Source organism: Nyctibius grandis, chromosome 2, assembly GCF_013368605.1.
Source record: "Nyctibius grandis isolate bNycGra1 chromosome 2, bNycGra1.pri, whole genome shotgun sequence".
Classification (NCBI taxonomy): Eukaryota; Metazoa; Chordata; class Aves; order Nyctibiiformes; family Nyctibiidae; genus Nyctibius; species Nyctibius grandis.
Window position 1 is genome coordinate 65,980,369 of NC_090659.1, and position 16,249 is coordinate 65,996,617.

General features: G+C 39.3%; 1 protein-coding gene across 1 annotated transcript in view; it reads right to left on the minus strand.

Moving 5' to 3' along the window:
* Positions 1-3,816: 3,816 nt before the first annotated feature.
* IPO5 (importin 5) overlaps positions 3,817-16,249 on the minus strand; it is a 46,836-nt gene continuing 34,403 nt past the window's right edge. The window contains exons 22-26 of the mRNA XM_068425001.1: positions 13,499-13,621; positions 12,653-12,872; positions 9,001-9,229; positions 7,312-7,453; positions 3,817-4,557 (exon numbers count right to left, since the gene is read on the minus strand). Of these exons, the coding sequence (XP_068281102.1) occupies positions 4,471-4,557; positions 7,312-7,453; positions 9,001-9,229; positions 12,653-12,872; positions 13,499-13,621 (801 nt within the window). The 3' untranslated portion in view covers positions 3,817-4,470. The remainder of the gene's footprint in view (positions 4,558-7,311; positions 7,454-9,000; positions 9,230-12,652; positions 12,873-13,498; positions 13,622-16,249) is intronic.

Sequence of the window (16,249 nt, forward strand, 5' to 3'; positions counted from 1 at the left end):
AAAAAAAGAGATTCCAGGAAATCAAAGTTTTTCCAAGTAGCTGCATTACAGTACAACTACTGAGGCTATTCAGTTCAATGGAACTGCCAATAATAAACACCATCCCAAGGACTAACAATTTCTCGTCTAGCAGCACCAACTCAGATGATAGTCTCCTTGGGTCTCAGACACTTCCTTATGACAAAATCTGTCAGCATCCAGACACACCTGTTTTCCTTCGCTGAATAGGGCTGCAGACAATTATTTATGTACAAACGTCATTACAGATAGCCAGTATCAGGCGAGATGAATCCCATGACTTCTATCCAATATTGAGCCCATACCACTGAAGTCTCAACAGCTGTTAAGCTGTCCTGTGAGATGTTCTTTCTCAAAGCAATACAAACATCTTCATAGTAATCAAAAACGGGAAAAGGACCTCTACTAGACAGAAGTTTAGATCCTGTTTCCTGCTTCTTGAAGACAACAAATGCATTTCTTAGAATTTAAGAGACCATCAAGCCCCATGCAAGTAAGTACAACTGGCTAAGTTAGCAAATAAGAGTGGACTGAAGGATTAAATAGCAAAGGCCAAGGCTGCTCCGATGCATAGCAAAATACTTCGAAGTTGAAAAATATATGGGCTGGCAAATACCTGACTTTTGTATTATTTTTAATACCACTCTCATTGTATTTGGAAGACTCGGTGTACGTGTGCACCCCTACAGACACCACTAAGGCAAAAATAAGGCTCCAGTTCGAGAGCCCAAGGCAGCTGCATACCCAGTACATACATGCATGCACAGAGTCATTAGGAAATTCACCTTCCTTAATTCTTTATTTCATCAAAAATTCCAACTGTGCACCACGTCTTACTCTCCCGCATGTACTCCATACATGCGACTGAAAGATCTAGATGTGTAGAGAACAACAGACAACATTTGGCATAACAACAACTGCTCTATGCTGGGGAATAGCAGCCCTTGTACTTGGCATCACTTTGAGGTCTCTGCAGAGAAAAGGCAGTGACAGAATGCCACAGCAGTACACAAACCCCGTGTCGAAAACATGAAGCCTGCAAGTCACTTTCTTACACAGATTTTGCACAGGATTCTCAGGGAGATCTTGCAGACAAAGCCAGGCAAAGGAGACTAGACATTTATCTGCATTAATACCTTTCATACCTAGAGCTGCATACAAACAACAACCTAGAGCTGCATACAAAAAGCAAGTAGTTTCACCTTCAGAAGAGATGAGAGTTTAGATGGGAACTCACCTAAGCTTCAGGAGATGGGCTACTTTTGAAAGCAATGTTCACGTATGCTAGTTATTATTATATGCTTACATAAGCTAATGACACTACAGTACTGGAACACTGTGTCCAAAGCGTGGGGAGTTTTCTAGTTGTTTTTTGTTGTTACCGAGTTCAACTTTGAGCACTTTTGCTTGGTTGTCTAGGGTGGCCTCGGTACCTCTTTATTCTGCTGAAGCAGAGCACCGCTATTGTTTGCAGTGCTCTTTACGCTACATTAGGTACATCTCTTACCAAATGCAATGACTGAGCATTTTGATAAAGCACGACTGGAGTTATACTCAGGAAAAATGGTTGAAATAAAATTATGGCCCTTCCCGTTATCAGTGCCACAGTTAGATTCCTTCAACTCCTTCCTAAGGATGACTTTTTATCTTTTGATAGCTGCAGATAAAGATACTATTCTACTATACTTTGGGCCTGAGTACTTCAGTGCTGTGGAAGATGAAGAATCGTTGACCGCTTAAAAATTCTGTACTCCTGTAAGCATCAATTAAGGAACCTGAAAAGCTAAGATTAGTGACTCAAATGGCTTTTAAATAGGTGGAAAGCGAGTGTAGAGTTTTTAAAGCTTGTGTGAGTTGAGAAAATGTAGAGAAGCTTTTGGATTAACCCTGACAAGTTCAGTGGGGACAGGCAAGACGAGACCTCCAGGTACTCCCTGGAAATGACCCACCTGTCAGGCTGGCAGTGACCAGTGACCCGCTCAGTGCCTTTTTCTTTGATAAAATGATTCTTAACAGGACAGAAGGAACTGCACAAAGTTGCTCTGCACTGGCTCTGGCACACAGAGCAACCCCATCTCCTGGATCTATTTGTTCTCATTTACTTGGACCGAAAGGAAGAAGATTCAGTTGATCCATTAGGAAAGCAACTAGAATGCTGTGCTATTACAGAATCACAGAATCAACCAGGTTGGAAGAGACCTCAGGGATCATCGAGTCCAACCGTTGCCCTGACACCACCCTGTCAACTAGACCATGGCACTAAGTGCCATGTCCAATCTTTTCTTAAACACATCCAGAGATGGTGACTCCACCACCTCCCCGGGCAGCCCATTCCAATGTCTAATAACCCTTTCTGAAAAGAAATTCTTCCTAATGTCCAACCTGAACCTCCCCTGGCGAAGCTTGAGGCTGTGTCCTCTTGTCCTATCGCTAGTTGCCCGGGAGAAGAGGCCGACTCCCACTTCACTACAACCTCCCTTCAGGTAGTTGTAGACTGCAATAAGGTCACCTCAGAGCCTCCTCTTCTCTGAGAGCCAAAAGCTGATGCTGTTTCAGGGAAATACCAAATGTACTACTATTTTCTCCACATACTGGTAAACCAAAGAAGGGAAAAGAAAAAAATTCTAAGGGTGAAGCTTTCAGAAAAAGTACAAAAAGCAAGCTGCAGGGGAACACTTACATGTTTTAGACTGAGGGGAAATTCAAATAAAGACTACTTAAAAAAAACTCAACAGCAAAGATGAAAGATCTGAAATACCCCAATTTTTGTAGTCAGGAGGAGTGCTTGAGATAACTGGCCTGACTTACTAGTTCTCTCACAGTACTGGTATCTAATCCTTAACAGTTCATTTTCCAGATGTATGAATGCTTGAATATTCTGCAAATACAAGATTAACAATATTTAACAAAGTGGAAACTGGACCAGTACATACTTTGTTACACTGTTGCAGCTGCCTCTAAACTAACTACCATGTCAATCCATATGGTTAATGCAGTCTGTGTCACGAACTTTGGGATATCATGGTCCTAGGCAGTTTTTGATACACCTCATTCTGTATTGGGTTTTTTTTGAAACATTTTCAAAGGCAAAACTAAGGTTATACTCAAGTAGGAGAGGAATTTATTACATGTGAAGGTCTACCTTTTCTTGTTATAAAGGAAGACAACTTATACCCTCTTTGAAAAGATTTGTATGTTTTAAGAGACTATTGAGATTGTCTTGAAGAACACTTCAGTAAACAGCTTTTTTGAGTTTTGAAAGATCAATGCATATACTAGCATCTTCACAGTAATAGAGTACAAAAACTTCACTCACCTTTTGTTAGAAATCAGATACTCTATGCTTGTATTTGCTGGTACGTGAATGTATTGCTCTTGCAGTATCAAAAAGACCCGAAAAGTTTTTTTGATTCCTTCAGGTCAGGCTATCAACTATCCAATGGTTTTAAACCAAACACAGACTCCTGTAACAGTACTGCTGGCTGCCAAATCATGTTGCACATTTGCAGCTGGAACACCACTACATTTTATAATTTATGAAATGCAATTGCATCTGAACATGAAAAACATTTTTAAGTCAAGATCTGTAAATTTACTGTCATAAAAGGAATGCCATTAAGTTTCCATTCTACACACTTGGGTGAAAAATTTCTTAAAAAGTCAAGAAACAAAAATGCATAAAATCTGTAATAGGCAACAATATACAAAGTTTCACATATAAAATCATTTTGTTATTTGCATCTTTTCACAAGAGGAAATTAAAAGAACCACACATCACTGAATTTCTACACAAGCTGCTTGTGTTTCAATGTCATTTATTGAGGAGTGAATGAGATACTGTCAGACATGCCAAAGAGACTTCACATTCAAGGGCTGGAAGCTGAACAGCTTTCCTCATTGAGTCACTGTACAAGTTGTTTTCGGGAATCTCAAAGTGCGATCAATGAGGTCTTCATGCTCGATGTTTGTCTTCAGTTTTTCATCTTTTGATCTACTCACTTGTTGGGCAGAAGGACACTTTCTACCCTACAAAGACTCACACTCCAATTAATACAATTAACACTAGATGTAGAGAAACGTTTATCTGTTATAACGTACATCTACTGCTGAATACAAGGTCTTAAAGCTGTTTCTTAATTCATGATGTCTAATGAGAAAATTCAACTTGTTTCCCTTTCACCATCGTATGGATGGCTTATACCGTTAGAAAAATACTCTTCAGTGCTATTGTAGGGTTTACAGGAAACTTCCTCCGTGTTGTGGGATAGAAACCGATTTAAACACCGTTCTGAAAAAATGCTTCTTCCTGCTGCCACTGCCTGTAGGTTGCAGAAGAATGGCCTACACGCACTACAGTTCTGGTTTTACTCAAAAAAGAAACAAAAGAAACCTAAACAATAGGGTAAACGTTTATTTGGAGTTAGTTTTCTTGCAGATGATAATTAAGGCCCTTCAAGCAGAGTTCAGGAGCTCCTGGATGGCTGCCTGTTGATCTGCATTGAGCTGTGATATGCATTCTGTCCACAGTCCTCCAGATGTCTAGAAAACAAATGAGAAGTTGTCTTTATGCAGGCTGACAAGCTTCTAAGGCACACGCTAAACTTGCATATGTTTAGAATGCTCAACATTCACTGGGCTTATTCCTGTAATATATATGCCAAAGAGAACAGACTGAAATCTCCAGTTATACACAGTCCTACACAGGTTCAGCCAGAGATGCTCTAAAATACTCACCAGAGGCAAGCTCTGGCTAAATAGCACCAGTGTAATTGATTTGAAACTCCTGGGAACTCCCTGTAACTAAGTGGGTCAAATGACAATTGACTCTCTTCAGTTTACCATAGCCTAAACCATTCGCTCCGTTTTGCACTGAAGTTAAAAGGTGAATGCTGAGGCAAAACTGAACCATGTCTTTATGCGGCAGTATCTTTTGGGCACTGGTGCACCAGTAATGCATTCAGAGGAAGGGAGCACTGCGATTACAGCATAACATGCTACCTACGCTATGTGCGATGTGCAAAATTCTGCTGCCAACACACGGCATTACTCTTTAGTGAAAGGAATGGTAAACTACTTCCCAGAGAGAACGTATGTAGCATCTGTCTGGGTAAATGTAAACCCACACTTTCCTGCCCCTCAGTACACCTCATCTGTGTTACCACAGCCCTCAGCTGAGACATTAGCTTTTCAAGTCACCATCAGCAGGGACTGCTTCTAATGGTACCAGAAAATGCAGAAAATTAAAAAATGTTGAGAAAAAAGTTATTTATTCACTTATCAATAGAAGCCAGAAGCAACTGGCACCCTGCTTTCTTTAGAAGGACAATTATAGGAACAAAAAAATGCAGGTGACTGGCTATAGGTCTTTAGATTGGCTTTTGCAATAGCAGTATACTTGAAGTAAATGTTATAAAAATTGTTTTAATTTATATTTGGTACACTTTGTGTTCAGCTCTATTATAATGCCCTTTTCTCACACACTTCTAAAAGTCTCAAATAAAAATGGATTCACTGAACTTGAAAAAAAAGTCCTCAAGTTGAGTTTGGGTTTGTGGTTTTAGTTTTAAATACTATTAGGCATTTTAGGCTCTCAATGTATAATGGAATATTGCAGAATTAAGTGTGCTCTTCCAGCATTTCTGACACACATTTAAATGGATACTCTACACTGAAATATTTCTGGCCTGAGAATACCTAAGCATGAAGAAAAAAAGTTTATGTTTAATTCCAGCTATGACCATAATGCTGCTCATGTCAGATGCTGGCAGTGGAACAGCTTACTGAGATCACTGTGAGGGAAAAAAAAAAAAAGTCTTTCTGGGAAGCAGCAGCAGGCAGGCTGTTAGCAACTACACAGCCTCTGAAGTTCCTACCACGGTATGAAACATTTGCAGTGCTTTACTAAAGTCAAAGTGCTATGTGTGAAGAGAGACAGGACTGCTAACAGCATGCAAAAATTGTATTTTTAAAAAGCCATGACCTTTAAGATTTTTCCCCCGCAGTCTGAAGGTAAATCATTTAACCAATGCAGAAGTCTTATTGCCGTATTAATGGTCCTATCATTCCTGGCCAAAACAAGACTTTGCTATACACAACTAATTTATACACGTATGTGCCATTGTATTGTTTAAAAAAAAAAATAAAAAAATCAACTAACCTTGAGCATTTAAGGTAAAGTGAACAAATGCATTAGCATACCCCAATATTAAGTTCCATACCCAGACTTTAAGCACGAACAGCAAGGATTCGTATCTGTCAGCCAGAATCTAGAGCAGCCATTTGTATCACTTTCACTTTGGAATTTTGCTTGATTTCATTCTTTTTATGCCTTCAGAGTTTTAACAAGTCATTTTCTACCAGACATAATGGATCTCTCAGGCTGATACACTCATCCAAGTGAATCCTTTCCAAAATCAAGCATTCCTAAAATTCTTGAACCTGAGTTTTGCCAAATCATGCCAGGTAGAATGGACAATAATCAAACAGCTGCTGCTCCAAATCCTCTACCCGTTTTTATAAGCCATATGCTTGCCAGGCACACTACTTTCTATCATTAGGTGCTGCAACTGTCAAGTATGTCCACCTGATAACATCTGGCCCCAAATCAGGTCTGCCCTATGAGCACTATTACTTACAACACCGTAGAGAGGTGCAGCTGAAATATTTGGACATCCCCATCACCCAGCACTGTAAGTACTCATTATGGCATAAGGGAAGTGAACCTTGAGGCAGCTGCCCAAAGGCAGGGAAAACATTGAACAGCCACCTATATTTGCACTGGATTAAAGAGGGCAGTAGTAAAATTACTTGTAGTTTGCACTCATTCTCTAGCAAAGATCCCAAGCCTCTGCTATATTAGTAAGTCACCACAGGGTGCTGGAGACCCTTACAGGAACCACATGTTGGATCAAATCCTGCAGTACAGTTCACTGACACAGAGATAGGCAGATTTCTCCCCAGATTTTAATTTCTGCTGTAGAAAAAAAAACAACCCAAACCGACAAACACAAATACTGGCTAGCATGTTAACCATCTAGCTGCATATATCTTAAAACTTTTTTTTTTAATTAATAAGCTCCTGAAGTTTATCAGAAGAGACAGACTTTATTCAAGTGCAAATGTTACCAAGGTTTTATTATTAACGGTTCAAGGAATGTCCAAGGATCTCCAGGATCACTGGTTGAAGCATTATTCTTTAAGGAGATAAGGCTCTCAAAACTGGTTTAACAGTTCAGTTACTTCTGAAAGTAGATTCTACATGTTCCCTTTACATCTAAGCAAGCATTTATTTACCTGCACTTGGCGAACAACATTAGCCAACCGCTTGGTACATGGATCTTCATGTTTAATAGCTTCATGAATTTCACCATCCGCAATTATACCAAATATTCTGGGAAGGTTTGCGTTGTTGGGACCGAGGACAACTGGATTGTTGCTGTTACAATCAAAATATATATTACAAATAAATTAATGTTTAATAAAAAAAATTAATGTAAGCATTTTACATGTCAGTTGAGTGATTTTGAAATATCTTATTCTAAATCTGCTTATTTACATCTAAGTTTCACTCAGCTGAATAAGTATGCACAGCTTTGTTGCCTGCTGACAGACTGTTCCCTCTCCTGTTAATATTTAACCAGCTGATTCTTTAGTCAGCCTACACTTTATCAGGAAGAAGTTCTGAACTTTACAGAACTGTTGAGTTCCATGCAGATGGAACTGTAACTAGCGTGACAGAAATACCCTGCCTAAAAGGGCTTATTCCTCTCTCTCAGTGATGCAAGGGGGAGGAGGTTGTGTTACTGGCATCAGGAGCACCGGTGACTTCAGCTCTCCACCAGCACTTTCACTGACACAGCAAGTAAACAGCTCTGCTCCCTTTTTCCCAGCCAAGTGTTGGAGGAATGCTGGCAACCAGACATCTGGGTAGAAAACATGATCTACTTCCAGCCTTGCCACCTACCACTGCTGGAACTCAGAGGCTGTGAATTGACAGAGCTCTGGAGAAGTACGTAGCAAGGCTGAGCCACCTGCACAGAGCTGGGTACAAAAGCATGCTAGTACTGTGATTCCCGATTTCTGTACACATGTGTATATGCAAACATGTCAGTACTACTACAGTGCCTCTACACAACTGTATTATCAGTCTAGAGACCTCAGTTGTCACCACCCATTTTGAGACCTTGCCTTAATAAAGCACCAAGAGATACAAGGTATTCACGCAGTAGAAAAGACCGTAGGAAACCTAAGTGTTATTTCCTTTCTATTTGTCTACTAAGACATAACGCAGTGTCAGCCAGAACATGGCTACTACATAATGTTTCAGAAGCTGACATTCTTCTACTCAATTATGAAGTGCAACTTGCACCCACACTAGAAAAATTCTCTTTTATTCTCCATTGACCTATGGGAGGGAGTACAAATGTAAAGAACAAGCTGTGGGACAAGATGCTTTCAGTAATAACTGAAATTATTATTACAAACTTATTAAGGGACATAGCACTGTACTATGAATTTATCTGTATTATTTCTCTACTTCATACTTCATTTTGTTGATACTCAAGCTTTTGGAAAGCAAAAAGGTGCAAAACTACTTTAAAAGGTTATGAAAGAAGGCTGCAAGGGCACTTGCGCTGCTCTTAAGTAAAAAGACCTGACCAGTTATTAACACTGATATCTAAGCAGAGCATCAAAAATTTTCCTGAAATTTTCTGTAGAAGTTACCAGCTGATCCTTTCCCATCATGTACATATAAAGCAGCCAGGACTTTTTCAAGCCATGCAGACGTTAGTTAGGATGAGAACACTGACTGTTTAAAGAAACAGCAATAACATCGTGGAAGGCTCAGTTCTGACATTCCAAATTACCTTCTCTAAAGCATATGCAGATTAACCTGGCAGTTTCTCAGTGTTGGAAAACAAATACAAGAAAGAACCTGCAAGCAGGCTTACTTTCTGCATTCACGTCAAGACTTTGCCTTACCTCTCAATTAAGTCACACAGATAATTGAAAGTATGAACAGCTTCTTCTTTATCTTCATGAAGTGGAAGCCATGATAACCAGTGTGGCAGAACTTCTTCAACATTTATACAGTCAGGCTTGAACTTCATTATCTTTCCTACAGCTGAAATGCAGTTCTCTGTTGCATTGACGTTCTCTTTGGTTTTGGCATCTGGTGACTGAATGACTCTCACCAGCAATGGAAGCGCCTCTAATTGTTAAAGAACACAAGAATGAAGTTAAATGCACAATCAAGTTATATTTTATTAACATCACAAATTCCACATGAGACTACCGCAGGAATTACAAACGGGATTTTTTGTGTCCCAAGCACCGAAATCCAGTCACCCCAATGTCCCACCACTTCTAGGTTCTTCCCTGCTCAATAATCATCATATGAAAAACAGATAGATAAAGCTATGCAAGGAAACACAAGAAAACAGCTACTGAAAAAAATTGGATTTACTTTATAAGTTCAGAAGAACAAAAAAAAAATCTCCCCGTGTCTCTCAATTGGAGTTACGCAATCTACAATATACAAGACATTGTAATGTGTGGTAAAAACAGATAACAAGCATTATCTTTTTAATCTAACAGGTTCTATAAACATGGGATGATGAAAAGCACCGATACAGAGACATTCACATTAATTTGGACTGCAGTGCATGTCTACAATGTATGCCTTCTGTACATCTATTGCTTATGTGCACATATATGAAAATATATATGTACATACACACCTCCCACCACCAAAAGGTGCACTAGGAAAAGCTCGTGGGAGTAATCTTATCTGATGAATCCACCTGGCATGGTTTACATTGTAAAAATCAAACATCAAGGAAAAATGCCAATTTTCTTGCTAGGTTAATAACAATTAGTTTTTCTTCATAGTCATGCGGGTAACCACATGCACACTTCTAAATGAAGACTAATGTCATGTTTTTAGTTACTAGTGTCCATGCAGCCTTCAGAGCACTCTACATGCACCAGGAACAACCGTCCTTGTGTTCTTCTGCTAAAAATACAATGCTAAAGCTGTGAAATTCTGTATCAGCACAGAAAATGGGTTGTGGAATTGTGCAGAAAGCACACTTCAAAATAACTTCAATTAGTGAGGAAGAGCAAGATCTCACACTACTTCATTTTGATGAGTAAGTAGCAGCTTTGCAGTTCACAGTGACACTTGCTATATTAACATCATTGAATTAGATTTTTTGAAGAATTTAGCAGCTATAGAAAAATATGATTAACCCTAAGCTAGATGAGGGTTATCAGCTTTTATGGGGCTGATAAACATTACAGAACTGGAGAAACACTGGTCATCAGACCCACTAGCCTGTGTATTGAATGCAGGATAATGATGCTGGACTTTTCTGCAAAGCAGAATTTGTTTCACAGAAGTCTACAATGTCCAGGCAAACTGAGTCTGCATTTTATACCTCAGGTTTTCATGACTGCTGAAGCTAAATCTAATCTGTGTTTCCTCATACTCCTTAATACTAATAGATGACTCTGTAGGTATGTGTGTCCCTGCAGCCGTAAGATTAGGAGGGCATCAAAATGAATCAGCATAGTCTCCTCCCTACAGCTTAGCAGACAAGTTTTTTTTCTTGTCTAGAAAACAGATCTACTCTCACATAGATGTAGTGGTAGATAATCCCTAAAAAAACCCTTTTGACTATAAAAGGCCATCTTCAATAATAATAACAGTAACAATTTTTTTCCAAGGACAGACTGCTTTGACATCTTGCACCACCAAAAGTTTCAAGGCCACTGATATGATTTAGGAAGAAACACATGCAGCTGATTAATACAATATTCACAGAGAATAGCTGATTATATTCTTCCACCAACACAAGAAATAGAAGCAACGTTGACAGTCACATAAATTGTAACCTTGTAACACCATTTAGAAAGCTACATGATTTGCTGTAGTTTTTCCTTCAATCTTACTTCTTTGTTCTTTACTAATTCTATTTTTAATTATTTTTGTTTCATCATAATGTAGCTCTTGTGCCATTTACAAGTTCTCCCTATATTCCTGTATTTTTTCAACTGACTGCCAAAAATGCTCATGTTAATACATCTGCTTTTTCTGAATAGTATCCAGTCTACATACTGCTACAAACTTGTAATAGAACAGTATGCCAGTGCTATATATTAATCAGTGAAGAAATTAAATTATAAATAAAAGCTCACAAACGATGTTTTCAGTGAAGACAGTAAAACCTATCGGGTAGAAAGCTTCTCATGCCATGGATTTACTTCGTTACTAATCACAGCACATCTTCATCTATTAATATAAATCACAGTTCTTTCATGTACATACAAAATAATTTAAAATACTTTTGAGGTGCCTGTTAAGAAGCTGTATGCTGTAAAGTAAAAAGGTTATTTTATCTAAACAACCAACTAAAGGAGAAGCCAAGTGTCTGGGTTTAATCAAGGATTATTTGTCTAAATACAAAGAAAAGGATCAAAGTTGTTACAAAGTTTAAGTGAGCCAAGGTAAAGTCTAATAAATGAAAAATAAAATTAAACTTCAACAGATGCTAAAAACCTCCAAAACTCCAAAATCAGAACTGTCTTGACCTCAGACTCTACTCCTCTAGCCTTGGGACAAGACATAAAAACCTTATGGAAAAGTTCACAAAAAAACCCCTTTTAGGAAGTATTTTTCTAGACAATTTTAAATTTTAATGGTCTTAATGTTTCACTGCAATGTTTCCCCTCCCCCCGCTTTTTTCTTTTTTTTTTTTTTTTAAGACACCTCATCTTGATTGTCACCATGTGACAGTTACATTTACAGTAACAGTGAAAATTACAACCTCTATTGACATAGGTAAGACTTCTGTTAAAGCCCTAATTTATCCCTATCACATGGTTCTTATTTTCTTACATAATTTAATTCAGCTTTCTTTTAAGATTTATATGAAATACATATTTGAAACAGCTGACTAAATATTTTCTTAAAAAAGGAAAAAAAAACCTCTGATAAGGGATGCTATTTAGTGTGCAAAATTTGCTGACTGGCAAGAAGAGCGCCAGCAGACAACAGCTTCTTTAAATTCAAGATGAATTTGAAGTTTTAGAGAAACTCAAGACATTCAGAAAGAAAGCAGACAAAGTGTTTCTGATAGGCATTATCATCCTCATTTCATTTCTTAGTCACAGAAATCAGGCTCCTTCTTTTTGTATAACTGTAAAGCAAAGAGCCACATTAGCTGTATTCTAGGCTACTCCTTAATACAGGTCACTTGTATGGTTTTTCCAGACATCCAAAGGGTTTTGCATTAATATGTAACTACATTAGTATTAATAAAGAGCAACTATGAGACAGGTGTGTACCAGAAAGTGATTTTTTTATGAAATGAACATTTGCATGTCAGACCATATTTAAAAAAAAAAATATGTAAATCAAGTTTGCTAAGCAGTAAGTGCTGCAACAGAAATGCTACTGAGCAGAACACCATTAAAAGCCCAAGGAATTCAGGTACTTTACCAATCATCACCAGTTTGCCACACAGGTTTATACTGACAATCTATTTCACAACCAAAAGGCGAGCAATTTTTAATATCTTTTTCCCCCCCAGAATCACACATTTAAATAGTTCTATCAGATGCATGTACGTACCTGTGCAAAAGGGACGATAGCTGTCCCCACCAAATTGTGCCATAACTCCAACGCCGTAGGCAGCTGCTTGCCTAACCTCTGGGCTGTTGTCACACATTGACTGCAGCATTGGCCTGAGGAAGTACTCAGCATACTTGAATGAGGAGGGGCTGCAGTGCTCTACAATATCATCAAAAATGCACAGCCCCCACTGCCTGTCTGGCCATGGCCTATGTGGACACTGCATCAAAAACAGGTAACATTTAAGCCACCTTAAAACTGGCAATTTTTGTACAGTCAATGATTACATCAACAGAACAATCATAGTAACAGTGGTCTAGCATTTTTGTTAAAATCTTCCTGGATTAAATTTAATTCTCCAAACACATACTTTTCTGTAGTGTTACTTGCAGCAATACCATAAACAAGACAAAATCCAGGTGAATATCTGAGCTAATTAAAAGAATAATGATTTTAGGCTAAATCCTTTACCTCTATTTCACACTCCGTAACCTATTTCAGTCTCAATTTTCCCCACTAGTCTGCAACACTTTTTTGGCCCTCTTCTTGAAATTCATTTTAGAGAGTATCAGACATTCCCAGGCAAATTAAATTTCCCAAAATAATTGTGTGTGTCAATGATGCTGGGTCTTGCAACACAGAAGTAGTGCAGCAGTGCAGCTGTTCAAAAAGCATAGGGTAACAACTTCATACTTGATCCAGAATAAACCTTTAACTGTCTCAATTTCGTAAAACAATAATTGCTACATTCTATCTACCAAGTTCTCTAAGATTCCAGCATGGAAGGCCTATTAACAGGTCAGAAAAAATAATCAAAGTGAAATGAAAAGAAAGCAAGGTACTTACAATTAGGTTGACAATTAGTGGAAGTAGCCTTTCAAACCATGGCAGTACCTTCTCCTTGTAACTGCTGAATATTGAGTGCAAAATGTCCGATACTTTAGTCAAAATATAAACGTCACTGTCGTCCTGATAAGAAAAGGATACAACTCACATTAAGACTAACGATCTTTAAAATACTGTCACATGAAATGCTAAGGTCTCTAAACTAATGGAATAAAGTTATTTAATAATTTGGTTTTGTAAAACCAATCTTTTTAAGTCCACAATTTTTCAATTTTTGGTCTAATCACAGAATGATAGAATCATAGAATGGTTTGGGTTGGAAGGGCCCTTGAAAGATCATTTAGTCCAACCTCCCTGTCATGGGCAGGGACCTTTCACTAGATCAGGTTCTCAGAGCCCCATCCAACCTGACCTTGAATGCTTCCAGTGATGGGGCATCCACAACTTCTCTGGGCAACCTGGTCCAGTGTCTCAGCACCCTCATCATAAAAAAATTCTTCCTTATGTTCAGTCTAAACCTACCCTCTCTTAGCTTAAAACCGTTGCCCCTTGTCTTGTCACTACAGGCCTTGGTAAAAAGTCTCTCTCTGCCTTTCTTATAAGCCATCTTTAAGTATTGAAAGGCCACAATCAGGTCTCCCCGGAGCCTTCTCTTCTCCAGGCTGAACAACCCCAACTTTCTCAGCCTTTCTTCATAGGAGAGGTACTCCAGCCCTCTGACCATTTCTGTGGCCCTCCTTTGGATCCATTTCAACGGTCCATGTCTTTCTTGTACTGGGGACCCCAGAGCTGGGTTCTCACAAGAGCAGATTAGAGAGGGAGAATCAACTCCCTCGACCTGCTGGCCACGCTTCTTCTTATGCAGCCCAGGAATACAATTGGCTTTCTGGGCTGCGAGCGTACACTGCCGGCTTATGTGCAATTTTTCCATCCACCAGTATCGCGAAGTCCTTCTCCGCAGGGCTGCTCTCAATCCATTCATCCTCCAGTCTGTATTGATATCGGGGATTGCCCCGACCCACATGCAGGACCTTGCACTTGGCCTTGTTGAACTTCACAAGGTTCACATGGGCCCACCTTTTAAGACTGTCCAGGTCCCTCTGGATGGCATCCCTTCCCTCCAGCTCATCAACTGCACCACTCAGGTTGGTGTCATCTGCAAACTTGCTGAGGCTGCACACGATCCTACTACCTATGTTGTTAATGAAGATATTGAACAGTACTGGTCCCAGCAGAGACCCCCGAGGGACACTCCTTGTTACTGATCTCCATTTGGACATTGAGCCACTGAATGCAACTCTTTGGACATGGCCATCAAGCCAGTTCCTTACCCACCAAATAGTCCATCCATCAAATCCATATCTCTCCAGTTTAGTGACAAGGATGTTGTGTGGGACTGTGTCAAAGGCCCTACAGAAGTCCAGACAGATGACATCAGCTGCTCTTCCTTAATCCACCAACGTAGTCACTCCATCATAGAAGCCACAAGATTAGTTGGGCATGATTTGCCCTTTGTGAAGCCCACATCAGCTGCCTCTAATCATCTCCCTGTCTTCCATGTGCCTTGACATAGCTTCCAGGAAAATCTGTTCCATGATCTGACCAGGCACAGAGGGAGACTGACTGGTTGGTAATTCCCAGGGTTCTCCTTTTCACCCTTCTTAAAAATGTAAGTCGATTGCTAGCGCTCAGTTGACTAGGACTTGAAGGTTTGTTTCAGGGACAGAAAAATTCTACCAAGACAAACACTCTCCTGTGCAAATTTACTGCTTCAAATGGATTCCCTTTAGAGAAGACAGAAGGTCCTTTTCCTTTTCTGTACCTTACAGATACCATAAACAAACTTCTATTGAAAAGTAAACAAATAACTGCCTTTGTGGCAAAAGATTGTGGCAAAAATGTAAGTAATATTAATCTTCTCCTCTTATCACTTAACTTCATTTTTCACCTTGCCCAATTAATGCATCAAAGTGTGAAGTAAAGATCTGTAGCTCAGATTCAGCCATCAATTCATACTATATCTGCAAGCAAGGATTGTTCCCTGGACACACTTGTGTTGGGAAAATCCTTTAACTTTGTTTTAGAGCAAGTTCTGTTGTACTCAGTATGGTTCCTTTAATCAGTTTATACTTTGACAGGCAGGGAAAACAGAATACAGCTAGTTTCTGGTCCCTAGTGAGTAACTAATAAGTATTTCTCATGCAACACGCAGCTTCCCACAACTGGATATTTAAACCCTCCCTGGTTAGACAACTTCTGCATTGTCAAGGCATAATTCAAGCAATAACTCTAAAACATACACACAAATGAAAATGGAGGTAGAGAACTGCTGCAGCATGCCACAAGGTCCACCTGGCCTGGTATTGCCCATTTACTAACAGCTGATAACAGATGCTCAGGGGGAAAGCATAACCCTTGCTTAGCGTATGCCTTCTCCTGCCCTCTAAGAAAGCAGCAGTTTAGTTATCGCCTAAGCTAGGGCTGTATCTGGATGTCTTGCTGAAACGACTGTTTGAGTATCTTTCATGACTTCTGTACTCCCTTATATTTCTGCTGCCTTGAGGTAAGGGCTACATAAACATATTCTGGGACCAAAGGTGTATAACGAAATATTACTCATTACCATACATTAATTCTGTCCATATGGCAAGTGACATTCTGGTCCCACTCCTCCTTTCACAGGGTAATGCAGACAAGTCTTCCTTGCAAAGCATTTTTAAAAAAGCCTTGCAACTCTGTTGCAGAGTACGG